This window comes from Lithobates pipiens, unplaced genomic scaffold (assembly GCF_037356315.1).
Source record: "Lithobates pipiens isolate NorthernLeopardFrog02 unplaced genomic scaffold, aLitPip1_a1.2 Scaffold_8, whole genome shotgun sequence".
In the NCBI taxonomy this organism is placed as follows: Eukaryota; Metazoa; Chordata; class Amphibia; order Anura; family Ranidae; genus Lithobates; species Lithobates pipiens.
Genome location: NW_027507903.1, coordinates 479,787,397 through 479,809,091, shown reverse-complemented (window position 1 = coordinate 479,809,091; position 21,695 = coordinate 479,787,397). Strand labels below are relative to the sequence as shown.

The 21,695-nt window shown below is 43.2% G+C and overlaps 1 protein-coding gene across 5 annotated transcripts in view; it reads right to left on the bottom strand.

Annotated features, from left to right (window-relative positions):
- Window positions 1-21,695, bottom strand: part of ETV6 (ETS variant transcription factor 6) — an 83,627-nt gene that overhangs the window by 19,946 nt on the left and 41,986 nt on the right. For 2 of the 5 annotated variants that reach the window (XM_077468795.1, XM_077468793.1), the window contains exon 2: window positions 16,708-16,843. The exons of 1 other annotated variant lie outside the window; for it this stretch is intronic. In XM_077468795.1, the coding sequence (XP_077324921.1) occupies window positions 16,708-16,843 (136 nt within the window). Of the gene's footprint in view, window positions 1-16,707; window positions 16,844-21,233; window positions 21,407-21,695 lie in introns of those variants that run through there. 2 more of the 5 variants (XM_077468794.1, XM_077468796.1) reach the window with 2 other exon arrangements.

Below are 21,695 nucleotides of genomic sequence, written 5' to 3'. Positions count from 1 at the left end.
TCTTTCTCAAGATAGTTTTATCTGTTTTATGGAAAGAAAAAAAAAAAATTAAAGGGGAAAAGGATGACAAATGAATTTAACAAAACTGGAGCAGACAGAATCAGATGTGCATGGCAACCAATTAGCTTCTATCTTCAGCTTGTTCTGTTAAGCTTTGAATGTAAAAAATAGAACACGATTGGTTGCCCAACACACAAATGCTCCAATTTCAATAAATTACCCTTGTATCCATCCATATCAAATATTTCTATAAGGCCCCTTTCACACTGGGGCGGTAGTGGCGTCGGCGGTAAAGCAGCGCTATTTTTACCATCGTTTTAGCAGCGGTATTTGGCCACTAGTGGGGTGGTTTTAACCCCCGCTAGCTGCCGAAAAAGGGTTAAAACTGCCCCGCTTTGCCGGCGGTATAGCCGCGCTGCTCCATTGACTTCAATGGGTAGAAGCGATGAAGGAGTGGTGAATACACTGCTCCTTCACTGCTCCAAAGATGCTGCTAGCAGGACTTTTTTCACCGTCCTGCTAGCGCACCGCTTCACACTGGAGTGAAAACCGCCTCAGTGAAAGGGGCCTAAAACAAAAACAGGTAACAGTCCAAGATAAACATTGATGTAAAATTCCATCGATTTGTGACTTCAGTAAAAAGGATTCCTTAGATTGATCAGGGGATGAGTTCCAGTTTGGAGTATCATGTCTGGTGTTCTGCCATATAGTGTCCGGCCATCATATAGTGTCAGCCTCGTACTGCGCATGCGCAGTACGGAGCAGACGAAGCTTCGGAAAATCTCTGAAGCTGAACGGCGCGTGCGCCGTGAGTGTAGGTGGTAGCCCCACCATCCAAGCGGACATAGGGTTGTGAATATTAGAGGGCCCCCTCACGGGCCGCCATGATTCGGGCTCGGCCTCGCTGCGCTCGGCTCTTTTATATTCCTGCTCTATGTCCACTTGGATAGTGGGGATAGAACCTGGACTCACGGCGCAGGCGCCGTTCATCCTCGGCAATTTTCGGAATCTGTGTTGCTGTGTACTGCGCATGCGCAGTATGCAGTGAACACTATCGGATGGAGGACCTTATATGATAGGACACCGGCTTTTGGTTGATGAAGTCACCCAGGATACCCCACTACTTTGTTTACATTCTGCAGTGGGGAATGAGAAACCATTATTGGCAGTTGCAGTCAAGTCAATCGAGAGTGGAGTCAGGTTATTTTTTCTTTTGGTGAGTCGTGGGTTTTGTTCATAGAGACTGGTGCGGATGTGCATCACTGGACAAAATGATCAACAATGGATTTACGCTGCAGGACTTTTTTTAAGGTTATTTTTTTAATAAAGAACTTGTAAAAAATAAAAATAAAGTGTGCGTCTATTTTACTCTATTACAGGAAGGGAATCCCCAGGTCTGGTTAAAGCTTGTAGAAGGAGTTTTCTGACTGCCCTATAATACTGCAAGACCCCTGACTTTGTCTGGGGGGTACTGATAGTGATCAGCACAGGGCCAAAGAAAAGAAAAACCTCTCCAACAATACACACCAAACTGAGCACCTGACTCCATAGGCTCTGTGTTATCAGAAAATTATCAGGGGACAGTGGAAGGAGGGGAGGATCAGAGAAGCCAGGATCAAACAGCCTTTTTATACAATGCGGAGGATTAACCACTTAAGTTACAAAGTGAGTATAACAAGTATGCTCTACTGCATATATAGACTGATTTTACAGTTGTGCGTTTACTAACACACAAAGTATTTTGTTTACGGAATTGTTTGGTTTAGTTAACCACTTAAGGACCAAGCCTCTTTTTGACACTTGTTGTTTACAAGTTAAAAATCTTTTATTTTTTTATAGAAAATTATTTAGAACCCCCAAACATTGTATATTTTTTTTTATACGCCCTAGAGAATAAAAGGTCAGTCGTTGCAATACTTTATGACACACCGTATTTGCGCAGCGGTCTTACAAGCAAAATTGTTTTGGGAAAAAAAAAAAAAAGTTATCCCCATTTTTTTGTATATATATATATATATATATAGGGGTGGTGCCCCCAGTAAAAGTGATCTTTCAGCAAATGTGCCACAGAGACCACTTTTATCTGAAAGCCAGCCGCTCACCCACTGTTGAAAATACTGGGGCTATGGCAGCTATCTGCTGCCATAAAAATGGTATTTAGCAGCAAAATACCGACGTACAATGATGGCGATTTGCGTTAAATAATATGTAAACCCATTTTATGGTCTTGATATGTGACTGCTCTATCATGTACTTGTATGAAAAAAGTATCCTGTTTTTGTATTGCATCCTTCATGTGAAATCTCTGGTGTTTCTGCCAATCAACCACTCGGTTTTCCTCTAAAAACGGACCACACTAAGCAGAACACACCATGGCCAGCTCTCTAGCTATGCTGAGAACTCGCCCTGCTCGGCAATGATCAGACTTGTCCTGACACCCCCACCCTTTCACTGGGAAGATCAGTGCTGTTTCTCATCCCCCAGCTCTTTGTCTGCCAGGAGTCCGCTTGCTCACCGGGGGATCATCCCAGCTGAGCAGGTGATGACTGGTCCGTGTCTGGTTTGCATATGTGGAGCAGACACAACCTATGCTCCCCTTATTGACGGTCAAATGTAAATGGACCACTTGTCCATTTACACCCTATTGCCATCTGATGTGATCCATACTCATAATGAAACTGTATTTATGATACAGTGCAGTATGCTCTGATGTGTCAGTGTAAAGCTGGCATTACACAAATTGTTTTTTTTCATTCAGCCTTGGGTCTGAACAAAAGAAATCCAGCAGATTCTCCCATCCACACAAGAGACAAATCCTCCCTGCCAGGCTATTGTATCCTGACAGCAGCTACTGCCAGCTGTCAGAATCCCCGAGCAGTGCCTGCAGGCGAATGGCTCATCTCTCCAGAAGAACAGCGCTATCTTGGTTAAGGCCTCATCCAGGGTCACGTAAATCCTGGTGCCTGTGTAGTTCCTGGCTCACAAATGTCTGACAGAGATCAGGCCCTGATTCAGTCTCTTACTTTGTTACTTGCTATAAAAAGTTATCATACTTCAGTCTGATCACCCGGGCAAAAGGGACTGAGGACATGCTTCTTCGTGCCTGCAGCAGACTGATGACGCCAGCTAATCCTAGTCACTCACAGGACCTTGAGTATAATAAAAATATACTTTTGCTGTATACAGTAATTGTGTGACAGGTTAGGTAATTTATTCCTTTGGACTTGTAAAAGTTACTGGTCCACTCTAAAAATCTTTGCAGTTATGTTTCCAGTGAAGTTCTAAATCTAGTGGGAGGCAATACATACAATAATTATTTTGGGCGTATTAATGAATGAAGCACAACTTTCACAGAGAACTCAGGACTGGGTCTGCTGGTTGACTGACTGCACCCAGATAAGTTTATCAGCCCTCGAAAGATCCAGAAACACCCAGCGGGCCAGACTGCGTTAAAGCATCCTTTTTGGGCAGTCACATGACCGATTTATTCAGTAGAGGTAAAGAAAAAAAAAAAAAAGACAATATTTCCCATTTATCCCTCCTATTCCTGGTGAAGCACCAAGAACTAAAGAAATTCAAGATGATAAATTAAATTCACTGCATGGTATCAATATATGATCTACAATTACAAATATCAATTGCGTATGATGATGGAACCCCCTATACCCATATAATGGATAGGTCCTCAAAATAATGGACTTAAGGAGTGGTAACTGATATTCATAACAGTACTTTCATTGTTGGCTAAAGATTTGATATATGCATGTTTTTTTATATCTCAAATATATGAGTTATATGGTTGGTATAGACCAGTGATGGCGAACCTTGGCACCCCAGATGTTTTGGAACTACATTTCCCATGATGCTCATGCACTCTGCAGTGTAGTTGAGAATCATGGGAAATGTAGCTCCCAAACATCTGGGGTGCCAAGGTTCGCCATCACTGGTATAGACCCTAGACTCGGCTTTTACGAAGTCGCTCTATTTCTCTGTCCATCATGGCACCTCTACCATGTATGGAGAAATAGGGGTGAGAAGCTGAAGGTCCCTCATATTTCCCCATGGGCATTCTGCTTAATCAATTTCTCCATGCCTCCCCTGAACCCCCATCCCCTTACCTCTACCTGTTCCATGACCCCTTTCACTTCTTTCTTTTCCTGACCCCCTCTCTGCCATTTTCCTTATTCTTATCCTTCTCCTTTAGGTCTCAGAAGACATAGAAAAGGCCTAAACCTGCCCATTAGATGAGCACACAGGACCTTGTTCAGTACGCTCTTTTCCTTCTGGCCGTTTTGGTTCCTGGGGTTGGATGTGATATACTTGGGAGTTATCTGGACCGTATACACACACACACAGGAGCCTCAGAGTTGGGATGGTTGTGAGCTAGGTGCACGTGGTTGGCCAATGTCATTTGGTACCTAGATTACTGCCTCCTCATAAGTGTGGTATTTAACTGGATAATATAGGTTCAATATAGGTTCGGATTCATTTTGATCCTCTATAAGAGCATTGTGAGCCTATCAAACTCCGACTTCTCATTATAAGAACATTTTATAGCTGGTTGAACCTTATAAAATTGTGAAAAATGAAACCTTTTTATTTTATTTATTTTTTTATAAAAATATGTTTAAGAGCTAGGAAATAAATACATTATATTGATACTGGTTTTTAAAATATATATTTTGTGCCTTGTAGTCCCATATGCCTATTATAATCTTTCGAGTCAAGCTTTTAATACAGGGATGTTGGGACTCCCATTCAACTTGGCCAGTACCTCTTATGCCGCGTACACATTACCAAACTTTCTGACAGAAAAGGTCTGTCGGATATTCCGATCGTGTGTGGGATATTCCGATCGTTTTTCTTAAAAAAAAAAAAAAAAAAAAAAAATTCAGACAGACCTAGAAATAGAACATGCCTTAAATCTTTCCGATGGAATCAATTTCTATCGGGAAAACCGTTCGTCTGTATGCTGGTCCCACGGACCAAATACAACGCAAGGGCAGCCATTTCCTTTTCTAGTCCCGTTGTAGGTCATGATGTTCAAAACGAATGGACTGTGGTCCGTTTGTGTGTGGGCAAGTATGTTCGGTCTGAACTCCGTGGGGAAGCCGTCTGACCTTTTCTGCCGAAAAGTCCGATCGTGTGTACGCGGCGTTAGATTACTGTTATGGGGACAAAGCATTGTCACCCCATAATAGGAAGAGCCTGAACAAGGACTATCATGGCAGGGACATCAAGGATTACGTAAAAAAAAAAAAAAAAAAAAAAAAAGCTAGTTTGAGAAAAAAAACAAAACAAAAACAAAATAAACCCAAAAAACACAACCCCGACTTCAAATTGCAACATGGTAAACCCTAAATTAATTTTTTTTTTTAGCAATTGGGTTTCCATCTGCTTTAGGCAGACGACCTGCACTCGGCAGTATGTCCAGTATGCACACTCCAGCACCGCAGGGGGTTAAGGGACTGGAGAGGGGACAGATGTGTCTGGCAGTGAATGGCGCTTGTCACCCCCATTAGGAAGCACAGGTCCTGTCCAAAACGTTTGCGGCAGGAAACCTCATCAACCCACGCAGGAAATTCCTTCCACTTCACGTCCTCAAATAGGAAATTTCCCCTCGTGCAGAAAGTTTAGGGAGGGGAGTATAATGCTGCGCACCCACGCTCCTCTCAAGACGGTTAACTCTTTGTAGACACTCACAAGTAGATTAGTTCACTTGGATTTGCTGTGCAAGATTTAGTTATTTAGCTTTTTTTGGAATGTAAACTGCCTGCAGAACAACCTTGATATTGTTTCAGCAGAGCAGACTTTTTGTTGGAAAAAAAATATGCTTGTTTATGGGGTTTCCATACTCAGGAGTGTCTGGTACATGTGGGGATTTTAAAATAATTAATAGCAGTATGTATACACTCCTCCTCAGCATGTCATAGCTGCCAGAGGTGGGGCTAGGAAAAGAGAAAATGCATCACTCCAAAAACCAATGATGTTAAAGCAAGGTAAGAATAGTCAAAAGGACTACAGGATGAATCTCAGACACAGATGGCGCAAACCCCCCCCCCCCCCCAAAAAAATAAAAAATAAATAAAAAAGAAGGTGTACATACACACACTGTACTCTGCCTGTAGTATGGCACAGAAGGCTAATAAACATGTAGCTAGTCACACAAGTGAGCGCCTCTGTTATGATACAACCGTGGCATAGAGTGACATGGCTTAGAGCCATGCGAGTTCCTTGCACTACAAATCCACTACAGTGCCTTGAAAAAGTATTCACACCCTTTGAAATTTTCCACATTTTATCATGTTACAACCAAAAGCTTAATTGTATTTTATTGGGATTTTATGTGATAGACCAACACAAAGAGGCACATACGGTAATTGTAAAATGGAAAGAAAATGATAAATGTTTTTCAAACTTTTTTACAAATAAATATGTGAAAAGTGTGGCGTGCATTTGTATTCAGCCCCTTTTACTGATACCCCTAACTAAAATACGGTATTGTTCACCTGTGTGTAATTTAACCCTTTCATGACTAAGCCTATTTTTGGCATTTGGTGTTTACAAGTTAAAATCCATATTTTTTGCTAGAAAATTACTTGGAACCCCCAAACATTATATATATATATTTTTTTAGCAGAGACTCTAGAGAATAAAACGGCGATTGTTGCCATATTTTATGTCACACGGTATTTGCGCAGCAGTGTTTTAAACGCAAATTTTTGGGAAAAGGGACACTTTCATGAATTTAAAAAAAAAAAACGAAACAGTAAAATTGGCCCAATTTTTTGCATAACGTGAAAGATAATGTTACGCCAAGTAAATAGATACCAAACATGTCACACTTTATAATTGCATGCACTCGTGGAATGACGACAAAGTACGGTACCTAAAAATCTCAATAGGCGACGCTTACATTTTTTTTTTTATGGTTACCAGGTTAGCGTTACAGAGGAGGTCTAGTGCTAGAATTATTGCTCTCGCTCTGACGATCGCGGCGATACCTCACATGTGTGATTTGAACACCGTTTACATATGCGGGCGTGACTTCCGTATGCGTTTTCTTTGCTTCGCGAGCTCGCGGGGATGGCGGGTGCTTTAAAAAAGTTTTTGTTTTATTTTAAAATTAATAAATCGTTAAAAAAAAAAAAAAAAAAAAATTATCACTTTTATTGCTGTCACAAGGAATGTAAACATCCCTTGTGACAGTAATAGGTGGCGACAGGTACTCTTTATGGAGGGCTTGGGGGTCTAAAAGACCTCCGATCCCTCCTTTACACTTCAAAGTATTCAGATCACCAAAAACTGCGATTCTGAATACTGTATATTTTTTTTTAAAACCGGCGCCATTGGCAGCCGAGTAAAAACGGAAAATGACGTCATGACGTCGCTTCCGTGTTTACTATTAGGAGACTGGAACGAAGCTGATTTCAGCTTTGTTCCAGTTCCTCCCCAGCAGCCGGAGGCATCAGATCGTGAATCGGTGCTCCTAATTGAACGGGAGCACCAGTTACAGCGGCGGGAGGCGGCGACATCCCCTCCCGCTCCTCCGGCATAACAGCCGAGCGTCTTTTAGTATGGGCTGCCAGAGCTGCGAGGGGGGGTTGGTGGGTACAGTGGCTCCATGTGATGGGCACAAGTGGCTCCATATGATGGGCACAGCGAGGCTGCAATTGATGGGGGGGGGGGGGGGGGGGGTGGGTGTTCATTTTTTTTTCAGTTTCCGCCCCCAAAAAAATGTGAGCACCAGCCGCCACTGAGTTTAAAGCAGGGTTAGGTATATATATATATATATATATATATATATATATATATATATATATATCCCAAGCTTTGAACATATCACGGAGCATTGCTCTAGAGGAGCTGCAGAGATCCACAGCTCAAGTGGGAGAATCTGCCTACAGGACAACTATTAGGCTGGGTTCACATACCGCAGCACGGAACAGCTCACAGCAGGGGTCTGGTGAGTCCCCATTCACTGTTTCAGGTCCAATTTCAGCACGCATTTTTGGCTGAATTCAGACCTGAAATGGACCAGAAGACGCATGGGACCCCTGTGCAATTCCTGAGTTGTGTGAAACGGCTCCATAGAGAGCCGGCCACAATCTCCTGACATGCGAATTGGATGTGGAGAAAACTGCATCTAATTCGCAATTGTGTGAACCCAGCATTAGTCGTGCACGCCACAAATCTGGCCTTTATGGAAGAGTGGGAAGAAGACAGGGTGGATATAAATCAATGATTAACCACTTCAGCCCCGGAGGATTTGACAGCTCAATGACCAGAGGACTTTTTACAATTTGGCAATGCGCTGCTTTAACATGCAATTGCGTGGTCCTGTACGTGGTTAGACTGCCAAAATTCCACACATGTGTTATCCCTGTAATCAGGGGAAGCAACAGAATGTATTTTGTGGTGTAATTCCACATACAACTATGCCATGTTTGAATAATATATAATTTAGTGACAACGTTGTGTAAAAAAAAAAATATATAAAAAAAAATAAATAATGAATTTTCCCGAAACTTGTGGCAAAATATAAAATATTCCATATTCCAGCAAATAGCTTGTGTCTTCTTTAAAAATGATGATTGTTTTTCGGGTCCTATACGCGGCTAGGCTTCCAAAAAGTCTCACACACGTGGTATCCCCGTACTCAGGAGAAACAGCAGAATGTATTTTGCAGTGTAATGTCACATATGCCCATAGCATGTTTGAGCAATAGATCATTTAGTGACAACTTTGTGCAAAAAAACAATTTTTTTTTTTTAAATATTCCCGCAACTTGTAGCAAAATATAAAATATTCCATGGACTCAAAAATGGGGTCATTGGAGGGAGTTTGTGCCATCTGGACTTTTAAGGGCCTCCGTAACTGCGATAGGTAGTGAGGAGTAAAATCACAATTTTACGCCTTTAGAAAGCTCGAAGGCAGTGCTTAGTTTTTCTTGGTCCTGTACGTGGCTAGGCTCCCAAAAAGTCTCACACATGAGGTATCTCTGTATACAGGAGAATCAGCAGAATGTATTTTGGGGTGTAATTCCACATAACCATGCCATGTTTGAACAATATATAATTTTCCCGCTACGTGGCAAAATATAAAAATATTCCATGGACTCAACATGCTTCTCATCAAATAGCTTGGGGTGCCTACTTTCAAAATGGGGTCATTTGGGGGGGTTTGAGCTATCTTGCCAATTTATGGCCTTCAAAACTGTGATAGATAGTGAGGAGTAGAATCAAATTTATACCCTTCCAAATCCTGAAGGCGGCGATTGGTTTTCGGGGTCCTGTACGCGGCTAGGCTCCCAAAAAGTCTCACACATGGAGGTATCCCCGTACTCAGGAGAAGCAGCAGAATGGATTTTGGGGTGTAATTCCACATATAACCATGCCATGTTTGAACAATATATAATTTAGTGACAACTCAACATGCCTATCAGCAAATAGCTTGGGGTGTCTACTTTCCAAAAAGTAGATGCCTGTCCTGGCATTTTATGCACAACATTTAGAAGCTTATGTCACACATCACCCACTCTAACCACTTGAAGACAAAGCCCTTTCTGAAACTTTGTTTACATGAAAACATGGTTTTGTTTTTTGTTTTGCAAGAAAATAATTTTGAACCCCCAAACATTATATATTGTTTGGGGGTTCAAAATTATTTTCTTAATCTGTAAAGGCCCTACAGATTAAAAAGGTGGGTGTTGCAATTATTATTTTTTCACACAGTATTTGTGCAGCGATTTTTCAAACGCAATTTTTTTGGGGGGGGGGGGGGGGGGGAAAAAACACAATTTTTTTAATTGGAATGAACTAAAACACACTATATTGTCCAAATGTTTGATGAAATAAAAAAAGATGACCTTATGCTGAGTACATGGATACCAAACACGACATGCTTTAAAATTGCGCACAAGTGTGCAGCGACGACAAACTACATACATTTTTAAAAGCCTTTACAAGTTACCATTTTAGATCTACAGAGGAGGTTTTTTACTATATTTTTAAACCCTTCCTTTAATTTTTTTTTATCATTTTTATTGTTATCTCAGGGAATGTACATTTTAGGAAAAAAATGGGGTCTATTAGATAATAGATCTCTCCTCTGCCTTCTGACCACACCAAGATCGGTGTGATAAAATTACAATTTCCCAATGGCGCTGTTTATATCCGGCGAAACCGAAGTCACAAAATGCTCGTAGCTTTCAGTTTCTTAGGCCATAGAGATGATTGGAGCCATTCTGGTCCCTGATCAGCTCTATGGTCAGCTAGCTGAACCACCGGCTGCACGCTCAGGTTCCCTGTGCGGACAGGAGGGCCCGAGAAAACCATGGAAGATGGTGGGGGGGGGGGGGAGGAACAGTCAAAAGCAGTCTAGAGGCTAATTAGCCATACACACATTATATATAATATATATATAATATATATATATATTTATTATAGCAACCGCTGGCTGTAAAAACTGCAGGCATCATTCTGGCATAACCACTCAAAGTCCAGCAACATACCAGTATGTTGCTGGTCCTTGTTGGGCATACATTGTAATGTTCTTTTTTTCTTGCAGCCTGTGGGCTGAACGAAAAAAAAAATATCGATTGGTGGGTATGCCCACCATTAGAATATCGTCCTTCATCCACCCACTTTAATCATGGGAATACATGCACCATTTTTTATTTTTTTTAACTGTGGTGGTGAAATCACCTCTGACAGTGCTGGAGTCACGGCTTTATGTATCGTGGTAGAAAACGCTGTGGCTGTCAAGATAAATAAACCCGCGCTGCATCTGAATGGCGTACCTGCTAAGCAAATGATTGTTAACAATAAAAATAGGATTTTTTGTATTCACCGTAAAATCCTTTTCTCTGTAGTTCACCGACAGACACAGCTCCTTTCTTAGACCATTGGGTTGTTACGCCACCTTCAGGAGAGGACTAGGCAGAACACGTTAACATGTTATAATAAAACTAGAACTTTCTAGTTCCGCCCAAAGGGCGGTCCCTTAGGCAACAACCCCTCAGCCTGCTACTGCAGCCTCAGTACATCAACAAGCAGTATAACGTAGACAAAAATAGGAGGGGAGGGTGGCGTGTCAGTCGGTGAACTACAGAGAAAAGGATTTTACGGTGAGTACAACAAAAATCCTATTTTCTCTAATGTTGACCGACTGACACAGCTCCTTTCTTAGACCATTTGGACGTCCCCAAGCAGTGCCAAACGAGGGGTGGGAAAACAGCATAAAAAAAAAACCTTCACCCACAATGGCATGTGGGAACTAGCATAAAAACTTTACCCACAAAACAACAGTGTATGGGGAATAAACAAGAACTTTTTTACCCACAAAAAAAAAAAAGAAAAAAAAAAAAAAAAACAAACAAACAGAGTGCTCCTCAATCTGGGAGTCACTACCTCCAAAAACTTGCGGTAACAGATGCAACAGTGCATTTCTTAAAGTGGAATCAAACTCCCCTATCGTTTTCAGCCAAGGAAGCTGCCATCTTTGCCTCTGTTTAATCTTCAACTGCTATGGTGCAGCACATGTGATTCGTTATGGCACCAGCCATTTACGAGGGACCGAAATTTGTAGAGCCGATCAAATCCAGGGTCACCCCGAGGACGGCAGGGTTCATTGTCAATGAAGTGCATGAACTGCAAGATCTGCTTTTATCGTGTCCTGGTCATTGAGGCAGAGAACACAGGCATATGGTGAATTGGGTCAGTGGACCAATATGACCACAACTCTCTTTTTAGTTATGCCCATGAGAAGGGATAGGCCCAGGAAGGTCCTAAATTTGGAGACCGCAATAGGGCTGCCCTTTAAAAATTATCGCTTTAAAATCAAGTTTATTTAAAGAGGGATTTCACTGTAAAAAAAAAAAATTATTAAAAGCCAGCAGCTACAAATACTGCAGCTGCTGACTTTTAATAAATGGACACTCACCTGTCCTAGGATCCAGCGATCTCGACAATTCGATCTTGTGTGGGCTCCATCGGACCTTTGCTTGCCAAAAATCTGGCGGACTTTAGAAATAGAACCGAGAAATCTGTTCGTGTGTATGCTAGTCTGACGGACAAAAAACGACGCTAGGGCAGCTATTGGCTACTGGCTATGAACTTCCTTATTCTAGTCCGGTGATACGTCATCACGTTCAAATCTGTCAGACTTTGGTGTGAATGTGTGTGGCCAAGTCCGTTCATTCGGGAAGTCTGTCAGAACTCCGCCAAAAGTCAGTCGGAAAGACCGTCGGACCTAGTCCCTCGAAAAGTCCGGTTGTGTGTACGCGGCATTATACTTCACATCACCTGGCCTGAACACACATGGTGGTGGCAGCATCATGTTGTGGGGATGCTTTTCTTCAGCAGCGACAGGGAAGCTGGTCAGAATTGTGGGAAGATGGATGGAGCCAAATACAGGGCAATCTTAGAAGAAAACCTGTAAAGCCCCATACACACAGATTTTCTGCTGATTTTTTCCTTCAGATTTACCAAAACCATATGAGGTCAAACCGTAGTAGTTTCAATTTGTATGCAATCAGGCAGGCCCTTGCACTACATGGTTTTGGTAAATCTGAAGACAAAAATCTGCAGAAAATTTGATAGTGTATATGGGGCTTTACAGTCGGCAAAAGACTTGAGACTGGGGCGGAGGTTCACCTTCCAGCTGGACAAAGACCCTAAACATACAGCCAGAATGGTTTAGATCAAAGCATATTCATGTATTAGAATGGTCCAGACAAAGTCCAGACCTAAATCCAATTGAGAATCTGTTGCAAGACGTGAAAATTACTGTTCACAGACAAAATCCATACAATCTGACAGAGCTTGAGCTATTTTGCAAAGCAGAATGGGCAAAAATTTCACTCTAGATGTGAAAAGCTGGTAGAGACATCCCCAAAAAGACTTGGAGCTGTAATTGCAGTGAAAGGTTCTACAAAGTATTGACTCAGGGGGCTGAATACAAATGCACACCACACGTTTCACATATTTATTTGTAAAAAAATGTTGAAAACCCATTTATCATTTTCCTTCCACTTCACTTTGTGTTGGTCTATCACATAAAATCCCAATAAAATACATTTATGATTTTGGTGGCAACATGACAAAATGTGGAAAATTTCAAGGGGTATGAATACTTTGTGAAGGCACTGTATGGCAGCTTGTGATTTATTTGCTTAGACACTGGCAGTTTGTCACCAAGAAGTGTTTTGTCACTGCCACAGCACAAGGTTAGTGTGCTATGCTAATGGCAAATACACTAGTCGAATTTAAATTACACATTTTTTGTTTTAGCCTTTTGTTTTAGCCCTGGTTCACATTGGCACATTGGACATGTCAAATCGGCAGCAATTGCCGGCAATGGCACCGTCCTAATTGGTGCGACGCTACGTTTGCGGCGCCGCATCGATTTCAAAATGTGCTTTCTGCACTGCTTTTTGCTATTTTTGGGCTGCGATTTACATTTACATAACCTGCACAGAGGTCTCAGGACTGACACGCGGATGTGAAATCATTCTTGCAGCTCAGTGTGAACCTGGGCTTAAGGAGGGTTATTTTATTTTCTATTTGCTTTCCATTTGCTTTTCTCTTCTCAAAACAAGGAATGTGGTTTCATTCAGGTAAAAAAACTATGCACTTCAACATTGAATGTTAAAAGCAAACAAAATGTATGTACTTTCGAATGACATTCATTAGGTCTGAGAATTTTTTGTACAAATGTTAATTTGAAAATCTATAACTAAGCATTAGCAAGTTAGCGTTTTTTATAGAAAATAACTGGGCTTTCCTAAGGGAGAATTTTTTTAAAAAAAAGGATCTGCAAATAAATGGCCTGCGACACGGCCCTAACAAACAAATAGCATTTTAACTGATGCTCCCCCCCCCCCCACCTTCCCGCTAGATTAAACAGCTAAGTAGTAAAAGGAAAAAAAAAAAAAAAAAAGTTTCCCATTAAATTGTGCAACTCCCCTGACTAGAGAATTCCCCTTTCTCCGTGAGCTCAGCTGCAAGACGTTCCGGATACAACGGCTGGATGTTTTGCAGATGACAGCGCACAGACGAGCAGCGTGGGTTTACAGTATGGGGTTATTGCATTTGACTGAGTGCGATACTAGCTGAGACTTGTTACTCACAGTATACACTGAGCATGGGCTTACAGCAACAAAAACCGAGAATGTCAAAAGTAGTATGAACCTCAAAAATAGTATTTATTTCATTTAAGGAAACCAGGCTTCAGAGAAGCATTGAGGCTTACACAGCTAGTGTCCTTCTGAAAATCCAAGATGCCAGGCAGACCAATTGTTTTAAGTGGACCTGTCAGCAACTTTACAAAGTAAATGAAGGAATTCCTGAAAGGTCACAATATACAATTGGAAAATTTTTTCAAAAAAGGGGCACCTTTTATTATTAAAGCGGAGTTCCAGCCCGCATGAAAAAAATAAAATAAAATTAATGCTGGCCATATACTGGCGGCAAGTGTCATAACATCTGAACAACGGCTGCATCTGACTTAATGCAGCTACTGTTCAGCTAAAGAAAGGATGTTGGATAGTAGGGAGCAGAGTCACGCACAAAGCAAATTGTCTGGTTCATCAGGAACCAGACTAAATCCACACAATGTATGGGCAACTTTACTTGCATCCTTTGCAGAGCTGAAAAGAGAAGCCATGATCTGGAGCATAACATTACTGATGTGATATCTTTTCATACAACCATACCATGGGACAGGCGATATCACATTCCATAGGAACACATTACTTTACTTGTCCCTTACTACTGAGAACAGCGTCCCTGTGCAGTCCTGCAGAGGGCGTAAAAAAAAAAAAAAAAAAAAAACACACCTATTGACATTAGTGGTTCTAAAGCCTTAACGTGCATTAGGGGGAAAAAAAAGTGTTAAGGTAGTAGAATCCCCTTGACCCTTTTACTTACTTGAGCCCTCATTCGATCCAGCTCTGTGCCAGTCTGCAGCGGCTTTCCACCCTCATTTTCTGGTCACACAGGCTTTGCTAAAGCGGATGTGAATTAAAACCAGTCACTAGGAAAGGGGAGGGCGTGACGCTAGGGGATGGAAGGTTGGGCTGAGAACTCGCAGTGTTTATACCCGCAGAAATCGAGGCTCTGGACTAAGCCTGCAGGAGTGCCTCCATAAGAAGCGGCTTCCAATGGGGGCACTCGCCAGAGAGGAAGAGCCAAAACAGCAGCGGGGAAGAAGATTCATTCACAATGCACTGTCCAGTGAGCGGGGTTAAAAAAGAAAAAGCAAGATTTTAGGTCCACTGAACAGTGCATTGTGGATGAGTATTGGGGTGCCTGTCAATGTGTATGGAGTTGCAGCGTACCAAGGCATGGTAAATGCCCTTTATGATCAGGACTGGTGCTGCCACTAGGCAAACTGGGCAACTGTTTAGGGAGCAGCCACAGGGTTCTGGGGTGGGTCACGCCCTCCCAGATTTCAGCAGTTGTGCCCGCCCCTCCCCCCCCCAGGCAGGTATTTCCATAGATGCTGTGCCTGGCTGCTGAGTGCCTTCCCCCATCCCTGCACTCACAACTGAGACAAGGGAGATAAGAATGGAGCAGTGAATCCTGCAAATAAGAAATGACAGGAGAGAGCCGGGAGGTGTGGGCTGTGCTCTCCTCTCCCATCAGTGGAGCGATCCTCCATAAAGCAGACGACACAGGACAGCTCTTACATCAGCATTTTCGGTGTTTTATCCATTTCCTGGCTCCCTGCTGCTGAGACTTGAGCGGTCATTGGGGGAAGATAGGGGGCGGGGGTAATTATGCAGACCGATCCAAGAGCGATCAACTTCTGTATGGCGGATCGCTCCACTGTCAGGAGTGAAAGAATAGCTCAACCGGCACCTCTACCCGATTTACCACCTGTAAGTTTGGGGAGGGGTGTTAGCTATAGGAGGGATTTAGGGCAATTTGTCTTAGGTGGGGGATTTGAAGGAAGAGGATTAGTGCTGGAAGGGAGGAGGAGAGGGGACTGGGGAAGGAGGGGGGACTGGTGCTAGGTGAGGGGATTTGGGAGAGATTTGTGCTAATAGAGGGGATGGAGGGTGGAAGCCAGGAAGGATTTGTGCTGGGAAAGGTAATTTTGAGGGGGTTGTGCTAGGAGGAAGGATTGGGAGAGGTTCATGCTTGGATGGGGGATTGGATTTGTGCTAGGGTGGAAAATTTGAGGGAGAAAGAGGATGTGTGCTAGGAGGGGTGAAGTAAAACTACAGGTTAAATTATATGCATTTTATTTTTAGTGGGTGATTGGCGCAAGTAGCTGGTCCTGCCTAGGGTGCAAAATAGTCTAGCTCCAGCCCTGTGTTACTGTAATATGTTATGACAGCATAAATCTCCCACCGACCGCAAGAACATAACTTTATACCCTGCAAAGGGTTTGGAAAAAAAAAAAAAAAGGGGGGGGGGGGGGAGAGAGAAGAGAAGCTGTCTCCTTTGCCTGCTCCTCCCTGTATGAGGACACTGTACTTTGACACTTCTTTAGATCACATATAAACGTATTAGGTGTATATTGCAGCACACAATGCTCTGTTGCTCCAGGCTTAGCTAAGGAAGATATGAAGAGATAAAACAAGAGCATCCTGCTGCGTCCTAGTTTCGGGATCCTAGGTCCTGCCTTCTCACCAATCCTGGCCTATTCATGACATGACCTCAGACTGACTGGGTAAAAGTTGAAGATGACAATACTCACGCAGGTGCGCTGGCAGCCTGACGGGCTCCTCTTCCATCTTGTAAGCTTGTGGCCCCGAGACATGGAGAAGGGAGGGGGATGGCGTGGCACAGTTTGGCCCCGGGCTCTCTGGGGGTGAGTAGGAAATCTGCTCCTGCTGTAACATGCAAGAAAGAAGAGAGAGGAACGTAAGAAGAACTGTCCTACCATGATAACGCTTCAGAATAACAGTCAACGAGAACCTGTCCGTAACAAGGAAAATCTTTAAAGAAAAGATTTCTTTTGATGATTTAACAAAAAGCTTTTTTGGTGTTTTAGGTTTGGATCGAGTAGGGAAGGTTATTTTTGATGGTAGAATCATATAGGGAGATTCCTATTCACTTCCTGTCTCAGAGTTGCAGCAAGAAGAATTCTCTACAAAGAGAACCGAATTCCTATCTCTGGGAGTTGTCACTGGAACAGGTGTCACTGTCCCCTTCCGGTGACAACTCAAAATTGTCACCAGAGGAGTGATATAGTCACCGAGCAGCTCAGCTTAAAGGATACGGATAATTAAATAACTGCATATTTTTACTACTGGCTGTCTGTGTAGCTGTCTGACCTGCTTTTTTTTTTTTTTTTTTTATTGTAACAGCAAGCGCGGAAGAAGATCCTGTGCATTTGTAACATGTTACACCCTGAATATGGGTGTAACATGTAACAGGTTACAAAAGGTGAACTTATCCCTTGAAGGAGAAGTCCAGCCTGAGCATGTTTGGGTCACAGGAGTGCAATTCGTTTTGTGACCTGTTTTCAGCAGAGAGCAGGCTGAAGTCCGCTCTCTGCTGATGTCACAGGAATCAGTCCAGGGGCACCGCGTCATCTTGATGATAAAGTCTGTATCTGCCAGGTGCCTGGACTGATGCCCGTCTCAGGCTGAGATGGCCGCTCCCCGCCTCTCCACAGCTCAGAGCTCCAGTGAGCGCAGGGGGGGGGGGGGGGGGGGGGTGTCAGAGCAGAGAGCTGCTGATTGACAGTCAGCAGCTCTTTGCTCAGAGAGCTGTGAGAACCGAGCCATCAGCGTTGTTCGATCATTCGTTCTCAGTGCAGAGGTGGCAGTGGGCCGATGCTGAATACACCTAGGTAAGTATGATTGTGGAAAAAGAAAAAAACAAAACAAAAAAAAAACCCATACTTCTCTTTTAAAGGCAGCAGGTTCCAGTTTGGATGATCTAGGTAAGATCAATACTTTTGGACCCCCACCTCCATAGTTATGCATACAATGAAAATCTGAACACTGCCTATGACATGTCTAGTGTTTAAAGTGTATCGAAAGGCAATTTTATTTTTATTTTTTTGGACAATCTGTTGAAAGGTCAGAACCCTGTCAGGTTTATATTGTCATCTGTGCTCTGCTCTCTGTACAGTCTACAGAACAGTGATGAAGTCACATCTTTTACAAGGTAATATCTGGGTTTCCAATGGCATTTGGTGCACACAAAGTAAATTTATAGCTTCTGTGGCTATTGAGGAATGTACAAAGTTAAAAAGGTTTAGTGCCTGGAGTTCAGCTTTAACCGCTTCAGCCCTGGAAGATTTTAGCCCCTTCCTGACCAGAGCACTTTTTACAATTTGGCACTGTGTCGCTTTAACTGACAATTGCGCGATCGTTCGGCACTTATACCCAAACAAAATTTGCATCCTTATTTCCCCACAAATAGAGCTTTCTTTTGGTGTTATTTAATCACATCTGCAGTTTATTTTTTGCAATATATAACAAAAAAAGAGCGACAATTTTGAAAAAAAAAAGTATATATATATATAAAAATTTACTATAATAAATATCACCCAAATTTAACCACTTGCCACCCACCATATAGAAGAATGATGTGGTTTCAATATCCTGCCTGGGCATCATATGACGTCCTCAGGATATTAAGGCGCTGCGTGGCCCCCGGCGGCGCGCATCGTGGCAATCGGTGGTGCGGTGTGTCAGTCCGACGGTGACTCTTTACCATGTGATCAGCCATGTCCAATCACGGCTGATCACAGTGTAAATAGGAAGAGCCATTGATCGACTTTTCCTCACTCGCATCTGTCAGACGCAAGTAGAGGAGAGCTGCACCTCTGACGGGGGGGGGGGGGTCTGTGCTGATCGATTATCAGCGCAGCCCCCTCCCCCCAGGATCCCCACACTGGAATATCAGGGATGCCCAGCACCAGGTATGCCACCCTAGACCACCAGGGATGCCAGTCAGTGCCCACAATAGGCATCACTGGTTGGCATGCATTATTGTTTGGCATTGATTGACATCCATCAGTACAATACTTTATACTAAAATGCCACCTGTCCGTGCCCATCCATGCTGCCTATCCGCGCCGCCAACCCATACCCATCCATGCGGCCTATCCATGTCCATCCGTGCCACCTATCAGTGCCCATACGTGTCGCATATCAATGCCACCTAATTGGTGCCCATCAGTGCAGCCCCATCAGTGCCCATCAGTAAAGGAGAAAACGTACTTATTTACAAAGTTTTGTAACTGAAACAATAAAAAAAATGTGAACGTTTTTTTCGACATTTTCGGTCTTTTTTTTATTTGTTTAGCAGAAAATAAAAATCCCAGAGGCGATCAAATACCACCAAAAGAAAGCTCTATTTGTGGGAACAAAATGCTAAAAAATTAGTTTGAGTACAGCGTTGCATGACCGCGTAATTGTCATTCAAAGTGCGACAAGCTAAAAATTGGTCTGGACAGGAAGATGTATAAGTGCCCTGTATTGAAGTGGTAAAAAAAAAAAAAATAATAATTTCTTCACCAATTTAGGCCAATATATATTCTTCTACATTGTTTTGGTAAATTCACAATAAGCGTATATTGATTGGTTTGCGCAAAAGTTATAGCGTCTATAAACTATGGGAAAGATTTATGCTAATTTTATTATTTTTTTTACTAGTAAAGGCGGTGATCTGCGATTTTTAGCATTACTGTGACATTGCGACGGACGGAGCGGACACTTTTTTGGGACCACTGACAACTATACAACGATCAGAGCTATAAATATGCACCGATTACTGTGTAAATGTCCCTGGCAGGAAAGGGAGCAATCAGGGGGGTTCATTAAAATCTCAATAAAAGCTTCAACTCGGTAATGTCATTTCAAAAATACTTTTCAGTGTTTTTAAAGCGGAAGTCCACCCTAAAGTGGACCTTCCGCTCATTGGAATCCTCCCCCCCTCCGGCGCCACAATTGGCACCTTTCAGGGGGGAGGGGGGTGCAGGTACCTGTACAGTACAGGTATCTGCACCCACTTCCGGGATAGCTCTCTGTGGAAAGGGGCGTAGATTACGCCCCTTTCCAAAAGTCCCCCGCTGCCTGCTGGGAAGCACACAGATCCCAGAGGCAGCGGGTCCATCCTTATTGCACATGCGCAGTGGGGAACCGGGAAATGAAGCCGAAAGGCTCCACTTCCTGATTCCCATAGCCAAGATGGCGGCGGCAGCACCCGAGAGACGATCGAGAGATCGGCTTCGGGTGCCGACATCGCGGGCGCGCTGGACAGGTAAGTGTCACTATTTTAAAAGTCAGCAGCTGCAGTGTTTGTAGCTGCTGGCTTTTTACAAAAAAAAAACGCGGACTCCCGCTTTAAATCAGCAGTTTTTTTTATTAAAATAATCTGTGGCGATCCTGTGGTCTTTGTATTCCCATCTGTGCTCTGTGTTGTCACCATATCACCGTGCCCCTTGTGGAGACAAAGTACACAGGCATGGTCAGTTACTGTCACTGTTAGGAAGCTGGTCCAGAGCAATGATATGAAGAGTCCACTGGAATGAGTGCATGTAGCAGATCAGCAGCACCGAGATGAGTAAAAAACAAACCCAAAGTGTCCTGCTTATAATAAATAGTGCAGAGAGCAAACTTAACAGCATCCAGCTAGGGATTGCACGTATTTTAATTAATTATAGATAAAATGATAACCCCCCCCCCCAAAAAAAAAAAAAAAAAAAAAAAATTATATATATATATATATATATATATATTGTAATAATATAGGGGTTTCAACTGTGAACAAAGTGCCGCACCTTGGCACCAGCAGTTCTTGCCAACTCAGCAATCATGTGATGCATTTAAACTAAAAAAATAAATAAATAAGGGGGCGCAAAAGTGGACCAACTTTATTCTTGTTCCCAATATCCCCCCCCCCCCCCCCCCATATTCCAGGAACAAGAATTCCTCCGATTGGTCAGGCTTAATAAGAGGATCACTTATAATTGAGGGCGATGTACTATAAGGTGCCAGTTCTTCAGGATTTCATTTATAACCTGCTCCTGGCATCCCAGCAGCTGTTGCCAATGTGTTTCTTTATATAGAGTCCTGTCTGCCTGTCGCTGTGCCCCTCCTTTCACTGGTTTAACTCTTCCTGGGCTGTCCCCATCCAACTAGTCCTTGGGAAATCCAAATAAATAATAATAATAATAATAATAAAAACCCACATACAACAAAAAAATAAAACTTGATAAAAAGTTCAATAACTTGGTAATAAAAGAGCACGGTTAACCCTTACATTCCTGGACTGCCCTTCACGCCGGTCCTCAGTCACCTGTCCACCGGCTTACCCCTTTCCTCCATCTTTCCGCGAGCCTCTGCATGTCCTGCTATCAGTCCCTCGCTTCTGGTTTTCCTCTCTCTCCTTCCTGTCACCCCGGTTGTTGCTCGCTTCCTGGTGACCCTCCCACCTCTCAGGCTCACCCTGCACAAGGTCTATGTACTTCCCTCTGGAAACCGTCTCTTCTCTGTGTGCAGTCTCTCCTTCCTCCTCTTGCAACAGGAGCGTCTTAACCCCCTCGCCGCCGCTCCTGCTGCACTCCCCCCCCCCCCCCCCCCTCCGACCCGAGGCAGCTGTCCCTCCCGGGAGCAGAGGGGTTAATGCGTTTCCATACATCTGGGAGAGTCTGTGCATCTTTCAGGGCTTTGGATCCGGCCCAGAGGAGAGCGGAAGTGGAGAAACCAACCAAACTGGTCGGAC